This window comes from Manduca sexta, chromosome 21 (assembly GCF_014839805.1).
Source record: "Manduca sexta isolate Smith_Timp_Sample1 chromosome 21, JHU_Msex_v1.0, whole genome shotgun sequence".
Lineage (NCBI taxonomy): Eukaryota > Metazoa > Arthropoda > Insecta > Lepidoptera > Sphingidae > Manduca > Manduca sexta.
Genome location: NC_051135.1, coordinates 3417962 through 3444957, shown reverse-complemented (window position 1 = coordinate 3444957; position 26996 = coordinate 3417962). Strand labels below are relative to the sequence as shown.

General features: G+C 35.2%; 1 protein-coding gene across 5 annotated transcripts; it reads right to left on the bottom strand.

Annotated features, from left to right (window-relative positions):
- Positions 1-1774: 1774 nt before the first annotated feature.
- Positions 1775-26460, bottom strand: LOC115444288 (lachesin). 5 transcript variants are annotated; one of them, XM_030170017.2, is made up of 11 exons: positions 26239-26460; positions 13106-13165; positions 11442-11545; positions 10273-10480; positions 9798-9953; positions 8339-8467; positions 6056-6193; positions 5223-5387; positions 4660-4734; positions 4502-4585; positions 1775-2791 (listed from the first exon to the last, which is right to left on the bottom strand). In XM_030170017.2, the coding sequence occupies exons 1-11, from the start codon at positions 26306-26308 to the stop codon at positions 2679-2681; spliced, it is 1302 nt and encodes a 433-aa protein (XP_030025877.2). In that variant the 5' UTR covers positions 26309-26460; the 3' UTR covers positions 1775-2678. The 5 variants fall into 5 exon arrangements, with proteins under 5 accessions (XP_030025877.2, XP_030025884.2, XP_030025906.2 ...); XM_030170024.2 differs by having other exon boundaries at positions 5223-5372; positions 26239-26459; XM_030170030.2 differs by having other exon boundaries at positions 2532-2791; positions 4523-4585.
- Between the last annotated feature and the right edge of the window lie 536 nt (positions 26461-26996).

Genomic DNA, 26996 nt, shown 5'->3' with positions numbered 1-26996 from the left:
TAAGAAACTTCTCCATAACACCAGATTTCAAACAAAAATCCTCGTCGAAATAGGTCTATTCGTTTGGGAGCTACGATGCCACAGATAAATACATAGACACACAAGCAACACCCCTCTTTTTGAGTCGGGGGTTAAAAATTTGTTTTCTATGATACCTTGCAGCACAATGTTATAGTTGAGATAATTTATCACATTAACCCTCATACTTGCAGTACATATTTTTACGTTCGCTTGTCATTGGCTTTGTTCGGTGAAAACGTGATAAGTATTTATTTCAACTGTGATCTTTTCTTAAAGATGAACGTTAAAGTATAGAGAAAATTGTACCGCAGGTTATCAGGTCGGCCTCACTGTTACAGCACTGACCGCGCCAAGTCATTGCTTATGAAAGCGTCGTCGGCGGCTGAAGAATTCTTAACATCTTTGTACCAACTACGAAGGAAAAACTAATCATGTAAGTAGGTATGTTTTGGTATCATTTATCGCTAGAAAATAGGCCTTATTAGCAATTTTGAATACACAACTTTCATTGATTGTAAATAATTAAAACCGTGTGATATGCATGACCGAGCTGGTAACGTTTTGTCAAATAACTCGAGATATAAAATTTTAAGTAAAGATAGGCAGCGAAACCAGATCATTCGTGTCAACGTTACGAGGCCACACCGATATACAGGTCAAAATTATAACACCGTTCTTTTTGTATATAATTGAAAAACAAATCTAATTAAATTTGTTTATAAACAAGTGTAGTAAGTAATAGAATCATATTGGAAATCGATTCCCTTTAAAATGTAACACTATTGATTTTATTATTTTCTTATTTTCTGGATTCCATTAATCATAGTTAAAAAAAGCCTTAATATTATTTTTTTATAAGGTCTACGCTGCATTTTACCACACGTAGCATATTCTCCATAGTGTTTTAACCTTATAAAAGAGTTCTTTTTATTGGGAACTATCACGGAAAGGCTTCTATCGCGATTGGAAACAAACCAGCATTAAAGTCGAGCGCACTAAATTACCCAGTGAGATATCGATTCCTCATGAACAGAAAAGGGCACTGTACTAAGATTACCTACTATTTTTCTATATTTATAAGCGATAATGCAGCGCAGCTCTGCATTTATTTATATCTAGTGAACTGTGTGAGGCGAAGCAGAGGTATTACACGACTACCTAATTATAATATATTTTGTTTCAGAGAATCAGATTGGAATCTTAATTTGGAATTAAACCGACGCTATGCGAAATCCGGCGACTGATTTGTTATTCCTGTAATTTGATTTTGTGGTTGGAAGTGTAATAAAAGTTTAGGGAATACTTATGTCAACAAAATTGTCTTAGATGATACAGAATTTTTCGAGAGGTCACTTCACCAAGGTTAATCCTAACATATCTATACATACTAATATATAAAGCTGAAGAGTTTGTTTGTTTGAACGCGCAAATATCAGGAACTCCTTAATGCTTTTTATCGCAGGAAAATATAAAGTGGGACTTTTATCCCGGAAAATATTTTTCTCACGAGAGGAGCCGCGAGCAAAAACTAGTAATAAAATAAAGTCCCCCGCCACGTCTGACTCAATGTCTGATCGCTATAAACTCTTAAACTATTGAACGGGTTCGATGAAATTTGGCATGTAGTTTAAGACCTTGGGAAGGACATAGGCTCCTTTGTATCACAGAAAAATATATAGCGGACTTTTATTCTGAAAAACTCGATCACGTGACCGATGCCGCGAACAAAAGTTAGTTAGTATTAAAAAACACGTTTACGGTTTAAGCTTTCTTTATTTCTGTAATGTACACATTGATTTGGCAGTTTCGTTTTTAGAAAATGTGTAAATAAAAATAAACCTTTATTCTCCTATAGATACAAGTTTCTTCTATAATACAAGACAGCAAATAAGCTTAACACATAAATAATATTTACATAACGTTAATTTGACAGAAGCTTTACAGAGAGACAGAAAAGTAAATCTCATCCCGGTTATATCTACAAGAGCACGATAGGGTTATTAATAATTGAGTAAGAGTTGTTTCTTTACAAATGATATATCATCTACGCACAAGTTTGGACAGCCTATAATATCTAGAAGTTTCTAATTAGACATTTTTTTATAAAATCGATGCAGTACAAAATTTGTGTACAAACATTGTATCAAAATTAAACGAACCCGAAAATCTCTAAATTAAAAGTAAACTCAAGTAAAATTAAATGTCTACATCATTTCTTACTACAGGCCGACGCGACGACCGAATTAAAACGAAATTATTAAAATTCATGTATATTATTTTCCATGATTGTATACAAATCTAGATAAAGGTCGCCGCCGAAAAACGATAGTCGCTAACAGCTATTAGCTGTGAATAGTATTGTGCAGTATTATTTTTGCATTCCAATTATTGCCTTTTAAATTATTTAATAAAAAAGTGATCGTATGTCATAATACAATTTAATCTTATTTAAAGAAAATAAAATCATTCATACAAAACATAATATTCTGTAGTCACACCAACAAAATCAGGCGACGCGACATCTAGAGTGTATATCGTCAAGGATATTTCATTTATCAATATTACAAATATGTATTTAAAGTCATGATTGTTAAAACAGTTCTGCAATATGTTATTGTCTACTCAGCCCAGTTAAAATAAGTAAAAAATCTTTATTTTCATTGATTATGAAAAAAGCAAGGTATGTCTTTTATAACAATACTTAGTATTATTAAAAGTATCTCACTGTTTAATCTTAGAGAAGCGGCTGAGTTATCTTCGTCGTCAAAATCTGTAAAATAAAATAAAAGATATGTACATTATTCAACTCTAATAAACTAATAACAAAGTCAAGTTTGACGGAATTCACGTTGCTGAACATTCCTCGCGTAATTTAATATAATTGTTGTATTACCATGTGACCCTTAATAAGGATTTTAAGTTAACTTGGTTACTTGCACTTAAGCGAACACTTCATCATTGGTATTTAAAAATATGATTTATTTAATTCAAGAGACATCTAAATTAACTAACTTAAGATAAATTAGTGCCTTAGACTGTTGATGTCATATGTGCCCGTCCGTGGCAAGTCGATTTTTCTCGCTATACTCACGCGGTATATATATCACATTTCCAACCTATCCAAACCTGAGCTGCTTATGATAATTATCACAATTATATGCAGTGATACCATGTATTAACACGCTATATTTCAACGCTGTGACGTAAATTCCGTCAAAATGTGCTAAAATGCAATTACAAAGTAAATCTCTATACGAGAATCGGATCATAGAAATAAGTAAAAACATAAACTTTTTTTATAGGATATGATAGGATATACAAGCAAAAGAAGAAACTAACATTCATTTATTTTCAAAAGAAGGAGGATGGAGGAGATCTTGACTGGGTACTTTCATTTTAGTTCAAGAATTTTGAAGTTTGTAGTTTGTTTACACTAAAATAATAAAGAGTTGTTTAACATTATCAATACCATGTGTATGTGAAAGTGAGTAGTGGATTTTTATCATCTTTATTTTCAGATATCATTCGAACAGATAGAAAGGTCTGATTCATCTGTTGTGGTACACTGTCTTAAAACCGACAAGCGAAATAACTTAAATTCTGGGCAAGTTAAATGACTGTTGGATCAGGTTTCCCTCCCTTCCATTCATTCAGCTGTTTCTTCCCTCGAAGGCCGGTAACGCACATAAGATTTCTTTGGTATCTATTATTGAAACGACGTGGATGTAAATTTACAATTAGCTTACTGTGCCGGATTTGCCAATAAGCCGCGGCATAAAAGCGGCAGTCGCCTAGGAGACGGCGAGATGCAATCAGGGACCTTTTTTGTGCTACAGCAAAATATGTAGGTACCCGTGAGCAGGTCATGGACAGCCATAAACTGAGTGCTCTTTACTTGAACTAAGTATTAATTTGGAACTGTTAGGTGACCACTTCCTTAGTTGTCCTGCTATAAAATCTAATTATAAAAACCGGAAGTGCGAGTTGGTATCGTGCACCGAGGGTTCCTTGCAAACTTATAGGTAAACTTAACTTATTATAATTTATGGTTGGTGCAATAGTAAATTGTTTTTTTTTTTCGTTTGTAAAGTACATGTTTATAGTTATCAGATTTTTTCTTTTACATGTGCTTTACATGTGGTGTAAGACATTATTTCTTGTCCAATTTCAAGATTCTAGGTCAACGGCAGATACCTTATTGGTTTTGATTTCCATGAGAAATCGCAAAATATACAAAACCTAATCAAAACATAAACGTTCATATGTTTTGATTACGTTGACTTACAAGTTTGATTTTTTCACAGCTGAAAGGGACCGTAGACCCGACTATTTAATATAAATTTCAAGTTGGTACTTATACACATTCTTGAGAAAAAAGGTTTTAGCGGAGCAACAGACGCACAACAAAGCTATCCTATAAGGGTTCCCTTTCAAGTATGGAACCCTAAAAATAACTACATGTAATAAAATAATATTTTACCAAACTCCCTTATTTGCTCACCATACGCTTCGCCTTGAAAATTGGAACTGATTGCGTCATCGGTTTGTGCTAATTGTGTTTGCCCTGTAATATAAAATGATGTAAGTTAATGTGATTATATTTTCTAGGTATTGCTGCCGTAGTAAGCAAAAGATTACCTTTTTTTCTGATTGTTTGATTATCGAGAACAGTTTTTTGTGTTGTCGTAAAAGCCGAAGGTGGAGCTGGTATTTCTGAGAAACAAAATATTTTTTTAAATTCTATGTACACTGTAATACTAGTTTTAGCATAAAAATACACCTGTCACAGCCCCGGATCTAGGAGGGGGGCAAGCCAGGGCCCGTGCCCCGGGCGGCGAATTCATAGGGCGGCAAATTCACACTTGGCAGACGCAAACACCGTCGTCACCGTCATCATTAACGCAACTTTGACTACTGAGACGTTCAGTACATTAAACACATAAATTATTTTCAGCAGGGCGCGAAATGATGGTGATGATGACAAAGGTTAAAAATATAGGTGGTCGAAGGCGGCATTATCCAGATTTTGCCCCGCCTCCAGAAAATTCAAGATCCGGCACCTGACCTATCTTTAGTTACGTATTAAATAACCAATATTTTATAAAAATATTTAATTTATAAAGCTTCTTAGTTAAAAACACATTTTAAGGAATCTTGATGAAAGCACCTTTAAATCGAAGTGTAATGCCAAAAAACATTACCATCAAGTTTAATGATGCCGTCGGTTTCGCCGAGGGAGTTCTTCGCGATGCACTTATAGAAGCCGAAATCATCTTTGGTAATGTTCCGTATCTTCAACATCATGAATTTATTGTAACCGCTGTCCATCGGGAACGCTTCATACTTTCCACCTACAATTTCCATTTCTACTTAAATATAAAACCCGTACCTTTTACTATGTCAAAATAAAAATCAAATCACGACAATAATGGAATATGTATGGAATTTAAGCTAGACGGAATTCTTTACACGAGACGATGTAGCAAAACTTTTGACAAGTCAAAGTCGACTTTTGCTTTATTTATCATCAGTTTCAGTTGTGGAAGGTATTTCATTACTCGGCCATTCTTTATTCTCGCTTCAGTTGGTAAGAATATTTGAAACATATTCGAAATATTGTTTGTTCGCATTCAAGAGAAACTATTTTCATTATGAAGTCATAAATCAATGATACAATCGAACAATGCCTTACTTGACGGGAACACATGTTATTTATGCGAATATGATAAATGTGTTCGTATTGGATATTCTGTATTGAGAGTTAAATATGACAGTTTGGGCGATGGCTGTTGGTTTATATAAACATGTATTGTTTATTCTAAAGCACATATATACATATAAGTGGCGTAGTATGTATAGTACAATATAATTGATATGAATATCCACCTTCCTACACATTTATTTTACGGTTAAATCAGAACACATGGCTTTAGTACAAGGAAGACTGCAAACATTTTCAAGTGTTTTGTGCTGTTGCTGATGAAACCATCCATTTTCACTGAAAAGTATTCTCAATAGATTTGATAAGTCTCACCGGAAATGATCATGTCCCCTCGATCTGTGGTCCAATAGTTGATTGAGGACGGATACGCTTCTGTGTGGCATTCCAAGGTCACATCTTGACCAATATAAGCCCCTTCTAGTTGATTCGGAATGGACAGCATTGGTGGAACTGTAAAAGTATTTTTATATAGAAATCGTGGCAGAGACTCTTATTATCAGTAAGTTTATCGTTTAAATTTTGGCGATTCAATGCCATTTAATTGTTTTATGCCACTGGCGTTATTCCAATAATGTTAATTACATTGTAACATTTTCATAGGTTATCAGGTAGCCGATATCATAGTTGCCGCGCGGTGAACTCTCAAAATTTTTGTGCTGAATAAAAAAGATTTTTCGATTTAGGTAACATTGGAAAAGAGTATGAAAACTATCAATTTATATGATTTGAATTTTTACTCATTCCGTAAGTTAGTAACGGTAAAATGGTAGAATTAAGGCGATACCTCAAGGTCCATTTTCATACATTTTGTTTCACCTTTAATCTGGGTAACTAAACAAGTATTGGCAAGTAAAGAATTTAAATTCACGTCTAGTTAGTGATTAGTTCTCGCAGTTGAAGAAAAACGTAAAAATAATTAATAATCATGGATATTTCGGCCTTTAAAATTTAATATGACGAAATTTTAAAGGCAGAAATATCCATGATTATTAATTATTTTACGTTTTCCAACTGCGAGAACTAATCACTAACTAGACGTGAATTTAAATTCTTTACTACTGTTTAGTTACCCAGATTAAAGGTGAAACAAAATGTATGAAAATGGAGCTTGAGGTATCGCCTTAAATGTAAATAAAATTCGATATTCAAATAAAATCAATTCGCCTTTGTTTTCACGTCAATTGAAGTTCCAACCGCATCTATCATTTTAAAAATAACGATACGGGTGGTCATCAATAGATTATAAATATAGTTTAAAAACAAACAAATCAAAACTGGACTGCACTTTATGATATCATTTCTCAAAACTTGGCAATCTTATGTTTTGTTCAGCCAGTCCGTCGGAATAATCAATTTATATAATTACTAAGTCTTGAAACCAAAAAGATTCTTCTACACAAATATACTGAATATAGGTTATATAGTCCTGTATATAATTGGAAATACGTTTTAATTGTTTCTGGTAAAAAATATTTATTATTTGTAGTAAAACCGGTGATGTAGTTAAGTGTGTGTATGTCATATTAATTAATTTATGAAAGGTACGTTCATTGTCGAGTTAAGCGCATACCTTTCTCTTTGAGTACAGAATAGTGTTGTGGATCAATACCCCAAAGGCTTTAATAGATGATAAATTAATACTAATTAGATGATCACTTAATAGATGATAAATTACCACTATTCACGTCTTATAAATTAGAATCCTATCATATTAAAAGTTAATTACACTTGATTTATTAATACCTAGTAATTTTATGTCAAGTCGAGGTAATAATAAAGTGTAAGACCATTATTAATGAACTTGTTACATCATTGAATGCTTAATTTCCTTCCTTTATACTCTTATTGTGGTTTACTCCCAATTTATTTATTTCAAGGGGCACAATATACTAATATTACGCTACAAAAACTAGTTCCGGGCTGATAATCAGAATATAATATAACCAAACATAACCATTTTGTATAAACTAGGTTGGCGAGACTCATAAGTTTATAAACCTTTACAAGAAGTTATTAAATTCAAGTAGAAACAAGCACCTAACTTTAGCAAACCTAAATAAGACTTATTCAATAACTACGTTTATCATTATGAGAAATAATTACATATTATACTTTTTTTTTTTAAATATATGAAAAAATGTAAGCATAGTATTATACTTACGTATGGAAATTTATATATATATACACGTGAAGTAAAATCTTTGTATCCCTTTTAAGCATATATAATATATGTTACAAATATACGTCGTAAGTTTCTGCAACCGATGCACTATAAATGTTTGCAATTAAAGTTACAATATGACGATGTGCTTGCCAAATAAAATGTAAAAACTATTAGTAATGAGCAGTGTTGTGGGTAGTACATTTAACTATCTCAAACTATATTTACTTGTAAATATTTAAGTAATTTATTATGTATTGTTTTGTTATGCCGAATGCAAAAATAAAAACAAATATATTAAATTCCACTACTGCATGAGCACTAGTTATAATTAATACGTGATTATAACATCTGACATACTAATCGTAGAACATTATAGTTGTATTCTAATACGTCGTTTATATACATTAACTTCAATTGAACTGTATACTCACATTGTACCATGAGCATGATCCGCTTACTAATCGATGGCGGCACTCCATTAGATGCTATGCACAGGTACGCTCCCATGTGTAATCGAGACACCTTTGTTATTGTCAAAGTCTCACCGTCTACCACGCTAACTGTCAACAAAATAAACATCACGTGTACATATGAATGAATAAACGAGATTATACCGCAATCCAAATGGCATAAGTTATACTTTTGCTTAGACTAGCGTTCCTTAAATTCACTTTTGCACGCGATTATGATCGCGTGAAAGGACAGTACCGAAAAATTGAAACTGCGGTTTGATTTACTCTTCCTAACTCTATGAGTATAGACCATACTATTTTCGCATGCACACATCATCTTTTAGTATGAGTCTTTGATAGTGGATTGAAGTAAAATACATGCTATCTTAAACTTACTAGTCATCTTCTTAAGCACTAGCCTTAAAATTTCTAGTCTTATATTTTTTAGACCGTGATTACATAACGCTAATGCTTAAGCTTGTTTTTAGTTCTTCATTATCTCACCTGTTGTCAGAATGAATTATGGGCGGAGAGTTTAATTTGAGGCTTTTTGAACTTTCATTGATGTAGCCAATTATGAACAAACTAAACCTATAGATAAAATAATTTAGTGTTCTAATCTAATGTTCGTAATATTTAAAATTATTGAAAATTGAAACTTAAGTACTGTGAATAGAACAGTATTGTGTACGTCTATAGTGAAGTTTGAAAAGATGGTAAAAGATTGATGGTAAATCTTAATGCAATATTAAAAGCAGCTCGCGGACGAAGGAAATGGGAAACTTCAGATTATCTCGATATCTACCGAGCAATATACAGTACGGCATTTTATTTCGTTGTATCAAGCTTTTACACCGAACAAAATTAGTTTTGATCAGACAAATTTGAAGCGCTACAAAATTAGTAACTTCATGTCGCTCCATGAATTCGAAACGTTAGTTTGAAAACTATCTCCCCTTTATGAGTGATGTTGAAGTATCAACTGACGGAGTCTTATTTACAAATGCAGTATGGTTGAGACCGACTATCATTAATTACTAGCTTTAACAGAGTTTGTTCATTCGGATGACAAACGTTCCAGACATAGTTGCATGCTTCTGTTGTTGGACTGAAAGTGCTTTTGATTTGTAATCCGATAGATTTTAATTGATGACATTAATTCGCTGGAGCGTGCATTTCAAATAAACGTAACAACTTATAAATAACTCATCACAAGGATATTTGCTATTGACTTCACTATCATCAGTAACGGTCAAAGAGCCATAAGGTTATCTAAGAACAACTATACAAACTAAAGAGGAAGATAAACAGAATTTCGTTCGCGTGAATAAAATAAAGGCCAGATACTTGCGAGGTTATTAGCTCAATATCGATGTAATAAATCCGTAGAAGCTGCGGCCTAATTACTAACTGATACAATTACTCAATTTACACTAACCTGACTCCCCGTTGTAATTGAAATCTTGTCCGTCTTCCCTCCTCCACATGACGTAAGGCTCAGGATACCCCGACGCCCGACACACTAAGGTCACATCGGAACCTTCCCGCACCACCATATCCGTTGACGTCATGTTATCGATGATTGATGGTGGCACTGAGTAAACGGATAGAAAGTATGTTTAAATTAGTGAGTTTCCATGTACGCGGTTACCTAAATTAAATTAATAAATTTGATTGATTATTCTATTGTAAACACATTACACTGTTTATTAGAAAGTCTGGTTATGTTTGCGTTAACTTATGGATATTGTTTTTGTTAATTTTGATAGTGATATATGATGATACGAATATATCCGGTTTTTGCAATGCGAAATAGGTTACGGAGTAAACAATATTGTTTTTAACGGGGCCTCGAATTGTAGACATAATAAACAGTAAAATATTAAGAAATAGAATACCAAGAATTTACTAACCTACAACTTGAAGATAACCTTTTCTTGACCGCATAGGGTCGGTATTGACTTGACACATGTACCATCCACGATCAACCTCCTGCACGCTTTTGATATGAAGGTACCACGAGCGGTGGTCATTGTATGAGAGGCTGATGCGAGGGTTCTGTGTTATTATGTTATGATGGATGCTCAGAATGGTCTGTGTGTCCATACGAACCCATGCCACCTGATAAGAAAGTAGATATTCTTCGTTACAATATTATAGCTTTAATAATATCAATAATATAAATATTCTAAAAGAATTCACTAACTGGACGGTGTTAGTTTGACGACAGCAAAAGTGAGAATTTTAATTATTTAATAAAAATACTATTCCCAGTTTACTTCCACATTCTATAGAACAAACTTATAATTATTAAAGATTTGTAGTGTTCAATAAAGTACAAGATTAACTAAACATAATAAATTTATTAAATAAAAAGTCGCAGTGGTCGCTGGATGAGGGCTGCTTTATATAAGAGGTCGATCTGGAAATCTTTGAGGAAGGCTATGTTCAGCAGTGAACATCCTGCGGCTGATGGTGATGATGATGAATAAATTGATTTGTATTTTTATAAACAATTATAAATAATATTGTACATCACACATTCCTCAGGTTTAGAGGCGTTTATTAAGTTGTCTACAGTTTGCGTAAAATAGTGCAACGTAAACTAAATAACAGTGCCGCAGAGGTCTCTGGAGTAAAATAGATAAGAACTTATTCACTATTGACGTAGGTAGAGATATCTAGGCTATCTAATACTGTAGCCTTAATAGCTTACTGTACAGTATACACGGTATATATTATTATGCACTTTATACATATATTGTAGGATTGCTTCAGTAAAGGGCATAAAAAATGAGAATGCGTTTTAGAACTAAAAACTTGTAACAGTGTTAAAATAAAATTACAAAAAAATATTATAAGAAGAATTTACTACTCTACATATTACATTTAAGTCGGACAGCAATGTAATGTAATGTTCTGAAAAATTGACAATTTACAATCAAATAATTTTCATCGCAGACTTATTGGTTAATAAATAATTCCAACAAACAGTTGAAGCTATCCAAATAATACAAAAATATTTCTGATCCTTGCTAGGATTTATGTGGGTATGTTTTGTTGATCTCTATTATATAAATACCTTGAATCCTCTTAAATTATCCACAACACACGCCAGTAAAGCGTCTCGGCCTACGGTGACCGTCACATTTGGTATCGGTTCCGCGAATCTCGGATACATCGACTCTGAAAGCAAGCAATCAATATAGCTAAGGTATTGGAACACTCCATTGATATCCAGATATAATATGATGTTTCGGGAGTTAGAGAGAATTCATTGACTAATTCAAAGTTTATTTATTAATGTATTTAAACATATACCTATAATATGAATTATTATACTTAATAATTATCTCAACATTCTGCAAATGGACGGTTTAGTTATTAATTATCCCAATCAGCGTTATTTCTACAACTCGCAAATGATTATCTGCCGTAATTAAGACACAAAACAGTTACTAGTGATTATATTATCAAACGCTTAACTTGGTGTGCTACGCAAATACCAACATTCAGTCGAAAACAACTTTCAAAGAACATAATTGCTTTATCCTAAAAAACACTCCACTTGCATACAAACGCATGAAAAAGAATTGTATCGATTTTAAAGAGAACACTCGTTAGTAAATAGTTTGTACCAACAGTAGTCGGACATTTTAATTTCGCAAATACTCGTACAGAAAAATTGCATAGTATTCCCCGAAAGGCCGAGGACGAGAACAATAGCTAGTGTTTCCCAATTTGTAAACATGTTTGTTATAGAAGTTTTAGATCAGGCCGAGGAGTCACAAACATGACGGGCGGTGCCGTCGCGTCTGCTATGAACCGCCATCCCTGGCGCGCCAGCAGGGTTGCCAAATAACTTGCGCGGTACGCGACCATAACTTACGGTAAGTGCCGACTTCGCGCTAATTAGCTGAATTATGTTTATTACTTCTTCCTGTGTACACTTCGTTTTTATGTAACTATGTAGAAGTATTATACTTGTAATTGGAACACGAAAGTCGTTTAGTGAAGTGTTGTTTTTAATGTAGCGTGTAATTTAAAGAGTATCATGAAGCCAGCCAAAAATCAAAATGAAATTAACTAGATGGAAAAGTTTATTACTCGCAACTAAACCAGAATCATAGCATTTGAAGCAATAAATTTATTTATTTGTCTACGCAAATAAAAATATTTTTCGAGATGTATGAATTCAAGGTGATGGAAATGGCGACCCTGGCGGTAGGGCTGCGTGATTTATTCTCGGGACACCAACGACAAATAGCGGTTTGTAGCGATATCGCTCTTTCACCGGTAAAATAATATATAAAGTGTACAGAGATAAAGAAGGCGGATCCAAAGCTGTGATCATTTAAGCGTTACTGGGCATCTTAGGTTATTTGCACGAATACAAAAATAATTAATTTAATTCAGGAAAGTTTATTTCTGATGTTTATAGGAATGTCATATCAATCATCTTTTACATTAACTGATCAAAGTATAATGGAAATTAGGTGGTTATTATGCAAGAAGAATCATAAAAAAACCTCCGCTACTATTAAAAACATTTTAGTATTGAGTAGACAGTAACATGTAAGCTGCGAAACAAAATTAATACCTTTTGTGAACTCACAGGTGCGTTGACTGATTCAAAATATTATTTTAACTCGATGTTAACTCATGCCCTATATTTTCAGGGGAGGTAACACCAACCTACGTATTTATATTTTTGTAATATTAACATTGTAATGGCGGGATCCTTACCGTCAGGGACTTCTATAGGCGCCACGGAAACAACATTTTGCCCTGTAGGCAATTCTCGACCTGTAATCAAAAGATTACAGCAATTACAACATTTATAAAAATGTGTGATATTACTCAAGAAAGATAAATTGATTACTTCAGAATATCTAAAGGTATAACGCTGTTTCATAAACGTTTTTGAATATAAATTAGGTGGGTGGGAATAGTTTTTAAGTCCTGAAAACGAAAAGCAAACCTGCAAAAACAAAAGATGTTCAATGGATAAGCTTGTGACGATAAAAACAGCAGAAAGAAAATGCGCATTTTAAATTAAATCCTAACCTTTATTGTCCGATTTGATACTAGATACGAACAATATTTATTTGTTTGTAAGAGGTTCGAGCATGTGGCAGAGACAAAAGCACATGTACTAGAGATTTGTAATTTTATAAGTATTGTTTTATCTACTGTGGTATTTCTAATTTATTGAATAGTTTGATTATGCTTGTTTAATACTGAAAGTAAGCAAATAATGGTCATCACAGCTGAATAGTTCACTGTTTAATTTTGTATTTTATATTAAGAAAAATAATAAAAAATATGATATTTATGTTGACTGTTTCAATACTAACACTATATCACAATATTATAATTTATTTGTATAACAAATTATAACATGCAAGTTATTATATAGTATCAGGTAATATGTATTTTTCATGTAATTTAAAATATTAGTAAAATAAGATTATTGATGCTTACATTGCTTGCTTATGTTCTTCCACCTACGTTGATATTATTTATTAGAGTTATCGTATTTTTATTACCTTAGTTTTGCTATTAGATTATTAAGATATTTTTATTTTATGTATCATAACAATAATGTTAATTCACTGGTAGAAACATTTTATGAGGCAAAACATTTAATTTTTAATTTATTTAAAAAAATACACGATATAGACAATATTAACATATTTTCGCAAATTAAATAAATTAAACGAATAAAGTGTTAACAAAATTATTTTTACTTTTTGCTTTAGTTCGGTTTATTTGCTGTCAGCTTTAGCGATGAATAATGAAATTTTGAATTTAATTAACGATTACTCGATTACTCTGATATTTAGCCAATGAAATATTCAACGTTAATAGAACTGAAAAATTATTCAATACAAATTCTGTACACATTTCAAAAATTTCCTCGAATAAAGATAATAAATGGTTGCTACATCATTAACAATAAGAATCTAATTGTGAGAAATGATTAATAGAGCACTCCACTTTCCACGTCGAATAAATAAATTACCAGCGGTGCGTTCCAGCGGATTTAAAAAATTCATCCTCATATCGATAATCTCTTTAACGTTAACAATTCTCATCTTTAAAGCTAAAAGCGGTAACGATTTTATTTTACGAATACGTTAATTGTTTCTGTCATACGACCGTCGCAGAGCGCTATGATACGTTTTGTCAGGGGGTACGTATACACCATTATGTGTAGCGCTGACAGGCCCACTCCGCGACGGCGACAGCATTGTTCCATTATCGGCGAAGAGATGAATAATTGACACTCTCCACTACGCTCAGTGGATGCGGCGATGATATATGGAGAATGTTATATAGTACAATTAATTTAAATGTGCTAGTTTTATAAATTCAATGTACTATAAAAGAATTGTAGGAATTCGTTTAGATTACACTGTATGTAACTTTTAAAATATGCTGATGAGGTTTAAAGGAGCGTGATCTATAAATACTTATTTGTAAGTTAAAAGAATTATTAATGGCAGACTTAGTCTTAAAATTTTATGAAATTGTTACATGAAAATATATATAAAACCAACTATGAGACAGAAATACCTTTAATTAAATTATAACATACCAAATAAATGTATTATTATGAGAAATTTTAAAACGTTCTTAACATTTTTGCATTACAATACAACAACCGTAAATATGTACGGTGGGTCCTGTTAGGAAACGGGTTATCTCCGGCCACACAACCTTATAATTTAACCTTAAATGTGTGATAGTAAAACATCTTCAATATACCCAACTGAATTAACTAATTACAGCACGTACGTAATTAGCGGAACTATGGTAGAGTAACGAGCACACGATAGTGGCCGATGCTTTATAAAATATTCAGCCTCAAACAAGAAGAATCAATTACTAGTTTCGTGGCTCAGAGTATGGATACTCCCAACTTCTCAAGCCGCGTTGACACGGGGTCACTGTGAGGGTAAACATGCCGCTTCCAGCCCAATTGCCAACTTACCCATAAGTGGATTGAATTCCGGGAAAATTCAGAAGTCGCCCCATCTGCACTTAATGTATTTAAAGAGATGGGTGCACTCACAGATTTTTCTTTATCTAGGGATGCAAGTAACTTTTAAGTGAAAAGAAGTAATATAAATCGTAGTGTTGTAAAGCTTGCTAATCTTAGTAGAGAACGTTTTGGTTGAGAAATTGTTGATGTTTTGGTTTCGAATCTCATATCATTAAACAAGATTTTCGATAAACACACGTTTGCGATTATCCAATCACGCTCCTCAAAATTGCGTCTTATAATACATAAAGAAAAGGAAAGAACTACGACTAAACGTGGGTGCATTTGTTACGAGTCTGTTTGCCTCTTTGGCGACGCGACGTGGGCGTTAAACTATCAAATTGAATGAGTATATCATATTCAGAGTTTTAAAAACATATTTTAAACTAAAAATAATGTGCAATAGTTTAGTAACTACAGTTTTTAAATAATTAACCTAGGAATATGCGTTTTTATTTTATATATTTTAGCGGGGAGTTACTAAGTGCTTTACCCTGACAGTTTTGTGGGAGTTGTAATCCATATTTTTTTAATAATACATAAATCCGCATGTACAGCATATAAATAAATTGTTAATCATGTTTAGCTAAAAATGACTTTTGTAACATTATAAATAAGGATATTTAGTATATTTCTCACACTAATCATACATATTTTACCAGAACAAAAGTACCCTTTCTGTTTCCCGCCTAATTTAATTCGTCTGGCTCAAAGTTTATGCTAAGGGCGAAGGAAGTATTTTCTCACGTAAGAAAAATTTAATGAATCGAAAAAGAAAAAATTAAAATATTAAATCAAGCTAAGATAATTTAAATAATTTAAAGACACGCTCGGCCATTACAGAAAAATGATTTATGAAAAAAGTTCCACAACCTTATAACCAATTTACGGAAAGTTTTTGTTTTATTTGACACCTAAAGAGACAAATTTTCTTTTTTAAATATTATTGAATTAACTACACAGAGTAGATAGTTCGGTTAGCACAATTTTAAGATATTATTATTAAGTTTTATGGGGATTAAATAAAGTAATGACATTTTTGAAAATCAAAACAATACAAATAGTTTAAGAAAGAATTTAAACTGCTCGCCCAATGCGGGTTTGGAGTCAGCTTCTATACGATATCTAGTTGTCAGTAAAGCAAAATGTCTATCCAGAGCCAGCTAAAATATTTCTTTAATCGCTTTCAGTTCGTAGAACTGTAGGCAACTTTCCTACACTGAACATAATTATATATAAAATATCTATCTACATAAAAAGTATATTTTTACATTATATATATTTATTTACACTTACAGTAACTATTCACAACAATCATAATATTATATTTATTACTTAGATATATACAAGCACATTACTTCAATGCGTAACCATTTGTCGATGTCGATATCAACATCAACCATCGAGCAGTGTCACACCTTCTGCGTATAGGTATATCCTTACGCACAAGGAGTCAGCGGTGTGAGGTGCGGTGCGGTGCGCACACGTTGCAGCGCCACGTCACATCGCCGGCTGACCAGCCAGTCGAGACCTGTAATAGACGCGGAACGCACGCTGCTTGCTTCCCGCTACCGCTGCCGCTTACGCTACGCGGAATGTTATATTTGTATGCTAGTTCCTCTTAATTCTTCCTTTCTGTGTTGTAATGTTGAACTGTCCATTGTTACTTCACTGTAGACTATTTTGTGCTTGTGCTTCTGTTTAATGGTGCCTTCTGTTTTGTGTGTTGGATATAACTGTATAACTGTATGGAGTGTTTTTCTTTTAGACCCACATAAAAATAAGGTCTGCATTAATTGTCACCCAGTCATTGGGGATCATAGCAAAACTCTTATATTGGTGACCTCCACACGGACCAAAATTTAAAATGGAGAAAGCACGCGGCACACCGTCTACAGCTAGTGATGGGAAAGCGTCGACAGATCGTGATGGCGAGGTATACAAGGTGAGCATACGCATTCCACCTTTTTGGCCTGAAGAACCGGAGATTTGGTTCGCCCAAGTGGAAGGACAATTCGCTATTAATAGAATAACCAGTGACCAGACTAAATTTAATCATGTTATTAACCAACTGGACAATCAGTACTCGAAAGAGGTAAAAGATATTATTATAAAACCACCAGCGGAAAATAAATATGACACATTAAAAGCGTTGCTCATTAAGCGATTAACTGAGTCGAATGAAAAGAAGCTTAAGCAATTACTCATGCATGAAGAGCTCGGGGATCGAAAACCGTCCCGCTTTCTTCGACATTTACAAAGTCTCGCCGGATCCGATGTTCCAGACGACTTTCTGAAGACCATATGGATCAGTCGTCTCCCTTATGGCATCCAGACAGTACTTGCAGGTCAACCAGGTACAACTTCGCTTGAAGATCTGGCTGATTTGGCGGATCGAGTCAACGACTTATCTACGACGTCTCCAAAGGTCGCCTCCGTGAGTCAAGATAATCCCAGTTCTGTAATCAGTGATTTGACACGGGAAGTAGCCGAACTTCGGAGGCAATTCCAGAAGCTGGCATCCCAGAGAAGTGGAAGATCTAGGTCCCGAACTGCTCGACCCCGTAGCGGATCATCTTCAAGACAACGGTCACAGTCCAACTACCGAAAATATCCACTTTGTTGGTACCACGCCAAGTTTGGAGACAGGGCCAGCAAATGCGTCCGCCCCTGCGATTATAAGTCGGAAAACTCGAAGGGCAGTCGGTAATGGCGACTGACGATTGCCCATCTTCTGCTGGTCGCCTTTTCGTAACCGACCGTTTCTCGAAGACGCAATTTTTGGTCGACACCGGCAGCGACCTCTGTGTTTTCCCACGTTCGTTACTGCGTGACCGTCGTGCTCCAACGGAGTTTCAACTATGCGCCGCCAACGGTACCAGCATCTCGACATACGGCTATGCACATTTAAATTTAAATCTTGGTTTACGGAGAACTTTTACTTGGCGTTTTGTAGTAGCAGACGTATCAAAGCCTATCATAGGCGTAGACTTCCTTAATTTTTATAACCTTATGGTGGATTGTAGAAATAAGCGCCTAGTTGATAATACAACCTCTGTAACTACCGTAGCTAGCCTCGTGGTTGATAGTCGTAGTCTTTATTCTATTAAAGTCTCAACCGGGAATACTCAATATCATAAAATTCTTAATGAATTCCCAGAGATAACCCGACCAGCTGGTACGCATCGGACTATCCCACACAACACCGTACACCACATACGCACGACATCAGGGCCTCCAGTTTCCTCACCGCCTCGTCGCCTCGCTCCTGACAAACTTAAAATAGCCCAGCAAGAATTTCAATCTATGCTTGCTAGCGGGATTGCCAGACCATCAGAAAGTCCATGGTCCTCACCGTTACATCTGGCGCCAAAAAAGGACAATGGTTGGCGTCCGTGTGATGACTACCGCATGTTGAACGCTCGCACTGTGCCTGACAGGTACCCGATTAGGCATATTCACGATTTTGCCCATTCTATAGCTGGTTGCAAAATATTTAGCACCTTAGACCTGGTAAAAGCCTACCATCAGATACCTGTCAGCCCAGAGGATATTCCTAAAACAGCGATCACCACACCGTTCGGATTATACGAATTTCCTTTTATGACCTTCGGTCTTCGTAACGCGGGCCAAACTTTTCAACGGTTCGTGGACGAGATGACTAGGGGTCTTGATTTTATATTTTGTTACCTGGACGATTTTTTAGTATTTTCACAAGACCCTAAACAGCATGAGGAGCACCTCCGTATCATCTTTGGCAGACTTAAGGATTACGGCATGGTGATCAACACGTCAAAGTGCGTCTTCGGAGCAGAGGAGGTAACGTTTTTAGGTTACAGCATCTCCGAACGAGGCTCCCGACCACTTGACGCCAAAGTCCAGACTATAAAGGATTTCCCTGTCCCAACAAACGTGCGGCAGTTAAGGGCATTTTGGGTATGTTAAATTTTTATAGGAGATTCCTCCCACGCGCCGCCCAAATTCAAGCTCCTTTGCACTTATTGTTAACTGGGTCGGTTAAGGGATCACATCCGATTGATTTAACAGGTGACGCCCTAGTAGCCTTCGAAGCCTGCAAGGAAAGCCTTGCTAACGCCGCTCTATTAGCCCACCCAGACTGCACCGCACAACTCGCCCTAGTGACTGATGCGTCAGACAAGGCGATTGGCGCAGTTCTCCAACAGCTGAAGGACGACTCGTGGCAGCCTTTAGCTTTTTTCTCTCAGAAGTTAAGCCCTTCTCAGGTAAAGTACTCGCCTTATGATAGGGAACTGCTCGCCATTTACGAAGCAGTCAAATACTTCCGACATATGCTCGAGGCCAGGCATTTCGTTGTCTATACTGACCACAAACCGATCAGTTTCGCCTTCCACGAAAGGAAGAAAAACTGTTCGCCAAGGCAGTATAGACACCTTGATTTCATCTCTCAGTTCACGACCGACATCCGTCATATATCAGGGAAAGACAACGTCGTAGCCGATACCCTGTCGCGGATTGAAGAACTGGGAGTACCTGTCGACCTCGAGACGTTAGCCAAGGGCCAAGCTGCGGATCCTGAACTCTCTAAGCTATTAGAAGAAGGTTCATCACTGCGCCTGGAGAAACTTCAAGTACCTGGAAGTCGAGTACCCCTGTACTGCGACGTCAGTACGCCGACTTCTAGACAATTCGTGCCAAAAGTTCTTTCGGAAGCAGATCTTTGACAGTCTTCATGCATACAGTCACCCTGGCGCCAATGCATCGGCCAAGTTAATTGCCGAACGTTACGTGTGGCCAGGGAATACGTTAAGACTGCAGAGACTGGGCGCGATCCTGTATTTCATGCCAGCGCGCCAAGGTGAGTCGTCATGTGACTGCTCCACTAGGCAGCTTCAATTTACCTCGAGCGCGCTTTAAACATATCCACATTGACCTTGTGGGACCTCTGCCTCTCTCATGTGGGTATCGGTATTGCCTAACGGCAGTTGATCGTTTCACTCGATGGCCGGAAGCAATACCGATTGAAGACATCACAGCAGAAACAGTTGCCAAAGCCTTACTGTCAGGCTGGATAGCTCGATTCGGCTGTCTTACAAACATTACAACTGATCGTGGCCGCCAGTTCGAGTCGGCCCTCTTTCAGTGTTTGTCTAGGATAGCCGGATTCGAGCATAGGCAGACTACAGCTTACCACCCGGCATGTAACGGCCTGGTGGAGCGGTTTCACAGGCAACTCAAAGCTGCGATCATATGCCATGGGAATGAGAGATGGACCGAGTCACTACCGTGGGTGTTGTTAGGTATTCGAACTGCCGTTAAAGAAGACCTCCAGTCTTCCTCGGCCGAATTGGTGTACGGCGAACCATTGAGATTACCGGGCGAATTTTTCGACTCTACTACGGTGGGTACCACGGATACGTCCGAATTTATTGCCCGTATTAGAAACTTCGCCAGAAAACTACAACCGACACCTACAACTCATCATGGCAAGCCGAAAATTTTTATTTTTAAGGATCTCGCCACCTGTGATCACGTTTTCCTTCGTGAAGACGCTTCACGTGGTTCACTCCAACCGGCTTATTCAGGTCCTCATAAAGTTTTGTATAGAGGGGGATAAAATTTTTTAAAATATTGTTTAAAACAAGGAGGTCACAGTATCGATAGACCGAATTAAACCGGCCTTCATACTGTCTGACCATAACGATGAGCCCTCACCAGATATTACAAAAGAGTACGTCACTCGTTCTGGACGTCGGGTGAAATTCACCGATTTTTATAGACCTTGACGGCCTCTGGAGGGGGTGGTGTAGGCAACTTTCCTACACTGAACATAATTATATATAAAATATCTATCTACATAAAAGTATATTTTTACATTATATATATTTATTTACACTTACAGTAACTATTCACAACAATCATAATATTATATTTATTACTTAGATATATACAAGCACATTACTTCAATGCGTAACCATTTGTCGATGTCGATATCAACATCAACCATCGAGCAGTGTCACACCTTCTGCGTATAGGTATATCCTTACGCACAAGGAGTCAGCGGTGTGAGGTGCGGTGCGGTGCGCACACGTTGCAGCGCCACGTCACATCGCCGGCTGACCAGCCAGTCGAGACCTGTAATAGACGCGGAACGCACGCTGCTCGCTCCCGCTACCGCTGCCGCTTACGCTACGCGGAATGTTATATTTGTATGCTAGTTCCTCTTAATTCTTCCTTTCTGTGTTGTAATGTTGAACTGTCCATTGTTACTTCACTGTAGACTATTTTGTGCTTGTGCTTCTGTTTAATGGTGCCTTCTGTTTTGTGTGTTGGATATAACTGTATAACTGTATGGAGTGTTTTTCTTTTAGACCCACATAAAAATAAGGTCTGCATTAATTGTCACCCAGTCATTGGGGATCATAGCAAAACTCTTATAGAACTATTGGCGCGAAAGAGGTAGGCACATAGAAATGGCTGAGCTAACAGAAAGGGCTTCTTTGTTTGTATTTAGAAATAGGCAAAAAAAATTGGTATTCATGACTATGTAACACAAAACTTGTGTAAGTTTCTTTTTGGTTACATATAGTAGTCGAATGATTTAATCGATTGACATGACGTTCATATTAATAACCGGTGCAATTTATCGTACATCTTGTCATTAGCTGGTAGTAGGATATATTTTATAAATGCCCGGGTAGCGACGTACACATGGTATTAAATCCCGCCACAGTGGTACATCTAAATGTATCGCGTTGCGGGATCAGTCTGTGTATATCCGGATCCAACAGGCCGGCATAATTGTGTCGACTGCCGAGGGGTAATCATCTCTCGTGAGTCAACATTCTATTGGACCCCAATCCATTTACCATTAGGTGCAATGGGATCAGTTTGCCGTGTCCACATAAAAAGAACTAAAAAATCAAATTTCTTAAATCAAAATTTCGTAGAAAATAAATTACGTAACTTTGACTTTTTTTTATTACTATTGAATGAGGAGATGAGGCATGCCGTTTGACAGATGGCAATTGGCAAGTGATACGGATACCACCAATTGAAGCGGAAGGCGGGTCGCGTAGCGCATTCCGTCGAAGAACACAGTTAAGTCGCACAGGTTATATTAATATTAAAGTTATTCCTTCGAAATAATTTGATTATTTTTATGTTTACGTATCGTGTGGTCGTATTGTTTTTTACCGAGTTAAAAGACGTTCTGTATATACTTGACCCGTATGTAAGTATGTATGTATGTCCACGATTTTCTCAAAAATTACTTATCGATGATGGTGATGGTGATTTGAATAGGGTTTTCGTTATTTAAATGCATATTTTTGGAAAAGTATCCGTATATTATATATAAGAATCTTCGGAGATAGATAATAAAACTCTTAAATAACGAACAATAAATAACTCGCAATGGCTGTAATAGTATATCTATGTATTATAAACTAAGAAAAGAATATAATAATTTAACAAAAATTAAACACGACAACAAAGCAAAAAATAGCTTTATATTTGTTATCGTATATTTATACGTGTATTTACTTAGCGTAGGTGTAAATTAAATTAGCCACCGAATACAAATATTAAGTAATTTTTTGTTTTGTAGTGGTCTTCGAAGACGGTATATTTTTTGTCATTTTAGTACAAATTGAGTTAAACTTCAACTGCTTATAGCTCTCATATAAACGTCTTTTTTGAGAATATTCCCTGAAAAATCATCACAGAAAAACTAATATAATGCGTTTTTTGCGTCCTGGGTATCGAACCCATTAATGTCGATTCAAACAGTATGTGAGTGTAACATCTCACTATTAGACAAATAACTTGATATAATAAGATCTTTCCAACCTATATTTTATTAGCATAGTTATAGGCGGAAGTATGAAGACAAAACGTTGCGTGCCAACCTTCTTAAATTATACTTTGTAATTAAGGCAAAAGAAACGTAAACGGCACGTCTACAAATCCAAGTCAACCTTGGTATTGAAACATTAAATACAGAAATAGACATTTTTAATTGGAGCGCTCACCAGCCCCCTCTGTACTTATTGTGAATACTTAATCCTTGGAAAATTTGAAAGCTTTCACACTTGACCGCGTTTTCGTGGTTTCAGTTTGCAGGTTTCAGTGCCGACACTTTTGAATCGCGCCGATTCAATGAGAAATATCCTGTGAAATAATATTTTCGTAATGGGATTTTTGTTTTAATATCATTATTTTTTAACGAATGATGTTTCGGACTGATCTCAATACTGACGAGTTTCACATAAGTGCACGTATGTGTGAAGTCATTTCAGTTCGGAAATTAATAAATGCAGCCGCAAGCGATATAAGTGTTTGGATCCCCATTTGATGTAATTACTCAGTGGGCAACAAATCTATTTGAAAATTGTTAATTCAATTAAAATTAATTAGATTTTATTTATGTATTTTGTGTAATAATTAGATTATATAATATACGTTCTCATAAAATAACCTGCAGTAATGGAGCTATACTTTTATACAGCTATAGTTTCCGCATCTCAAGTAGTAATCAAGCAAGTTTATCGAATAAATCGAACTCTAGTCTATTTATAATAACTGTGCTAATTCGAAACATATTGGAAATTTCTTGGAATTATGAATTTTACATAAAATGATTGTTTATTTACAGTATACAAAAAGCTCTAACCCTTTTTATACTTGTGTAGTTTTTGTTAAAATATAACAAAAGTTGCAAGCTGCTAAAATGTGTTTGCGTTGTAGATCCTGGCAAGGTGTGCGAATTTATCTTGATTAGGATCATCCACTTTGAGTTGCAATTTATAAAGGTCCTTTATGTTTCCCTCGCTTCCGTAATGTTTAGTTTGAAATTAAAATGCACAAATACGAGAAAAAGCAATTTAAAAATAAAAATATATAACGCATTTAAAACATTTTTAGTAATAAAATTAATTTACTAAACTTCGTCGAAACTGAAATATTCTCTGCTACATGGACCTGAATAATCAATATAAACGTTTTACATGGAATTATTAAGTACTTAATAATTTTCATCATTATTTACTATAAATGAAGGTAGTTTGACACGTGATAAGTGTAAATGTCTATAGTTTTCCGAAGTAGTAAAAGGCGCGGAAATAAGTTTTTCTGGGCAAAGCTCTAGCCTATAATCTATTATAAATTAATACTAGTTTTCAAAATAGAGGTAGGAAAACCCATTTAAGATTGTATGAAGAGTAGCAAATTTACAAGTCGAATTGACCGGCATAGTGTCAATATCCCATAATAAACCATAGCGTAGAGGCAACTTTACCATTGCATTACTTTCGATCAGGTAACCGTTTATCCAACCAATCCATTCATTAACTTTGACAAAGCAACCAATTACGTGGCTATTCATTAATAATCAGTTAATACGACGAAACCTACTTATTAGTCTGTTTTCTGCATATTTAATTACTTGCATACAACGCGTGACAACTATGATATTCTATAAGAGGTCAATCATATCCATTTCGCCACCTTTGGCCAAGGGGGATAAAATATCGCCTATTAAGCTTACGAAAACACCTAGTCTAGATCTAGTTACGTCACACATTACTCATCCCAGTTTTCAAGAGATAAAGTACATCGATAACTGTCAGGTTTGGTCGGAAGATGGCCGCGGATATCCGCCGATGCGTCACAGACGACCCCTGTTTGTTTGTGATTCTTTCCCTTAACTGAATTATGTTATAGAAACTGGGAACTCCAGTAAAAACAGTTACCCTCCGAATAAATCTCGTACTTGAAGGAGCTTACGATTTCTCGATGCAATTCTAAGTTTGTGTTATTTTATTAAGTAAAGAAGTCTTGTAGAAATGGGATAGCTGAGACGATTGCGTTCAGTAATTGTGTTATAATTTTATGAGTAAACTTGAATTTTATTTAATTTTTCTAATAATTCATGTGTTCAAACCCTCTCTGATTAACAGTTGTTGTGTTTTATTACATATTAGTTTTTTATTTCCATAGCTAGGTACAGTTTATGTTATCATTATGAAGTTTAATTACTCGTTCTCTACCCACTTTCCGGTATATTAAACTTTCAAACTCAATCGAAGAAAACTTATTCAAATAACATTTCCATTTACAAGGAAACTACGTTTTTTGTTGGGCTAGTAGCAATCGATAAAAGTGATTAAAAGACGTTTTAATACCAAGACATATAATTTACATTCATTTAATTAATGAAACGTGCTACGATGTATAATAAATGGTTTTAGTCATAGTTGGTTTACCGCAACCGTGTTTATTGTAGGCTGTAAAAGTAGTAGATGGAATACATTCAAATCGCTTCTTTATTTTATGTAAGCAAACAGATATTTGCTAGATACAGATTGACAAAATGTTCGTAATAAGTCATTTTATACAGAACAATCGTAATGAAATAAATATATTCAATATTTTATTGCTATATATTATCAATAATAATATGAACAATAAGCACTAGGAGAAATATTTTATAAAATAATGATAGTATAATTAAGATATTACTAGTACATTTACTTGATAAAACTTCACTTCAAGTACCTATTTATCTGTGTATTAATTATTTTGTTTATAAAATGTAGATATATTATTAACGCGTTAATTACTAATATTGATAACTACAACTGCGTTTATAATTTATATTTGAATAAAATATAAATATCACAATATTTACGTCACTACTTTTATCTTAGGAAAAGTATAAAAACAGAATACTTTTAAGTTGTTATAACTTTAGTTACTTAACCGATCGCACAAAAAGTAAAAACATTTTTTCGCGCAGTTTTATAAGTTACCGGCGTACTCAATAAAAATGCTAATTGCACTATTAACTTACCTGTCGTGGTGCAGCAGCCAGTCAATAATGCTACCCACACAACACAATATAAATGTACAAAAGGAGTCATTTTTGCGATCACATGAGATGAATGTCCGTTGTTTTGTATTGTCGCGTGGTTCACCTGTGTTGTAAGACGCGTGAGACACGGAGCGGTCCGACGGCGTTGGTGCGTCCCATTCTGGGCAGGGCCACGAAGCCACTGCCGCGGGGCGCCGCCACTCCGCGCTAACTACCCCCCGGCCAGATAAACAAGGGCGAGAAAACCGGGAACAAGCAGACAAGCCGTCTCGCTAGCTTTTATCGTCGGGACCACGTAATGTAATAAAATAAGACAAAAGGATAACTTCATTAGATTTTCAGTTCGATGGGATTGATCTGTTTTGACTGATTAGATGCTATGATAAAGGTATTTTTACGCGTTCTTTTTGAAGGTATTCTGTAAATTATTTGAGTATCTAGACTCTATACTAATTTTGACCTTGTTGATGATATAGTATTTCAATCATTACAAACTCTACTTTTATAGGGAACACGTAGCTTAGGGCCAGGGCTATAAAAATATGAAATTTTGCAAAGAGAATGCATGCAGTACAGGTATGTACTAGTTTTTGGAAATATATCCCCTAAGGGGCTTAAATTCCGTTATAAAAACACAGCTAGTAACAATAATGTAATAGCTTTTAAACGTTAAGTATCGTAAACCCTAGTATAGCTATATAGCCCCAAATTCCAATAATTAATTTATCAGTACCAAT

Excerpts from the sequence above, each read along its gene's own strand:
- LOC115444288 (XM_030170017.2), bottom strand. The coding sequence starts at position 26,308 with ATGACTCCTTTTGTACATTTATATTGTGTTGTGTGGGTAGCATTATTG. Across the intron at positions 6,194-8,338 it reads GATCATGCTCATGGTACAAT|TTCCACCAATGCTGTCCATT; the intron begins GTGAGTATACAG and ends ATACTTTTACAG. Across the intron at positions 4,586-4,659 it reads TCAAACAATCAGAAAAAAAG|GGCAAACACAATTAGCACAA; the intron begins GTAATCTTTTGC and ends TTTATATTACAG.